General features: G+C 57.8%; 2 protein-coding genes across 2 annotated transcripts in view; one reads left to right on the forward strand and one right to left on the reverse strand.

Annotated features, from left to right (window-relative positions):
- Positions 1 to 1691, forward strand: part of LOC115282624 (keratin, type I cuticular Ha5-like) — a 6534-nt gene extending 4843 nt beyond the window's left edge. The window contains exons 3-5 of the mRNA XM_029928747.1: positions 404 to 561; positions 850 to 975; positions 1467 to 1691. Coding sequence (XP_029784607.1) covers positions 404 to 561; positions 850 to 975; positions 1467 to 1691 — 509 coding nt within the window. The remainder of the gene's footprint in view (positions 1 to 403; positions 562 to 849; positions 976 to 1466) is intronic.
- The window catches only part of LOC115281919 (keratin, type I cuticular Ha2-like), a 15726-nt gene that overhangs the window by 11856 nt on the left and 2161 nt on the right, over positions 1 to 1709 (reverse strand). The window lies entirely within an intron of this gene.

A 1709-nucleotide genomic window follows, 5' to 3' on the forward strand; every position in this document is an offset into this window, starting at 1 on the left:
AGCAGATGAGCATGGGGAGCAGGTGAGAGCATGGGAGAAGAGGTGAGCATAGGGAGCAGGTGAGCATGGGGGGCAGGTGAGAGCATGGGAGGCAGAGAGCATGGGGAGCAGGTGAGCATGGGGAGCAGGTGAGAGCATGGGAGAAGAGGTGAGCATAGGGAGCAGGTGAGCATGGGGGGCAGGTGAGAGCATGAGGAGCATGTGAGAGAATGAAGGGCAGAGAGCATGGGGGGCAGGTGAGCATGGGGGGGCAGGTGAGAGCATGGAGGAAGGAGTGAGCATGGGTGGGCAGATGAGCACAGGGAGCAGGGGAGCACTGGGAGCAAGTAGGCATAGGGGAGGAGGGTGAGTGAGGTGGCCACCTGGGGAAGTTAGAGCTGACCCTGATCTGTGCCATAGGAAGTGAGCTCACTTCGCTGCCAGCTTGGGGACCGGCTCAATGTTGAGGTGGATGCTGCCCCGCCTGTTGACCTGAACCGTGTTCTGGACGAGATGAGGTGCCAGTATGAGACCCTGGTGGAGAATAACCGCCGTGATGCTGAAGAATGGTTCAACACTCAGGTACGTGCCTAGAAACAGTCAGTGCAGTGGAGACACAAGGTGGATCAAAGAGAATGGACCTTGGGGGCTCTGAATCAACTGAGTTTGAGCCCCAGCTCTGTTTTGACCTCCCTATGCACATTGGGCAGGTTGCTGTCCTTGAGGCAGTGATGTCCTCAGGGACAAAATGAATGAGTTGGACTAGTGTTCTGGAAGGTCCTTCTTGGCTCATGATTCTATGCGGCCTTTGTAGACCTCTGCAGCTGAGTCCTGATGTTCCTGACTGGGTCCTGTGTGTGTATGTTTCAGACCGAGGAGCTGAACCAGCAGGTGGTGTCCAGCTCCGAGCAGCTGCAGTCCTGCCAGGCGGAGATCATGGAGCTGCGACGCACAGTCAACGCCCTGGAGATCGAGCTGCAGGCCCAGCAGAGCATGGTGAGCCCCGGGGCTTGAGCAAGGCTGCTGGGGGGCCAAACCCGGCAGCACATGAGCCCCCTGGCCCTCCATGCTCTGACCACACAGGCAGGCTCCAGGCGTTCAAGTTCTTAAGCATCAGTGACTTTCTGTGTAGCAGGAATGAGGTCCCAGCCCCCATTCACAAGTGTCCCAGTGGGAAAAGACAGGAGACCTGTAGCAACCGACATGTCCTGGCAGCAGCTCTTGCAGATTCCTTCTGAGTAATAATCAGTTACTCAGAGATGTTGTTAATGGAGGAGATACTCTCTAGATCAGGCGGGCTACGTGGGCTAACTGTCTATCGCAAATGCGATGCCCAGTTGTGGTTCGTCCTGACTCAAAGTGATTCTCTGAGCTTCTGTTCTTGGATTCTGAGGCCTCACTGAGACCCAGCTGGATTAAGGGCATCTTCCCTGCTCCTTCTCGGACCTCTCACTTTTGTCTTCCCTACCCAATACTCGCCCTCGCAGAGAGATGCTTTGGAATCCACCCTGGTGGAGACCGAGGCGCGCTACGGCTCCCAGCTGGCCCAGATGCAGTGCCTGATCAGCAACGTGGAGGCCCAGCTGGCCGAGATCCGGGCTGACCTGGAGCGGCAGAACCAGGAGTACCAGGTGCTGCTGGACGTGCGGGCCCGGCTGGAGTGTGAGATCAACACGTACCGGGGCCTGCTGGAGAGCGAGGACGGCAAGTGAGTGTCCCCACCCGCTCCC

This window comes from Suricata suricatta, chromosome 17, assembly GCF_006229205.1.
Source record: "Suricata suricatta isolate VVHF042 chromosome 17, meerkat_22Aug2017_6uvM2_HiC, whole genome shotgun sequence".
NCBI lineage: Eukaryota > Metazoa > Chordata > Mammalia > Carnivora > Herpestidae > Suricata > Suricata suricatta.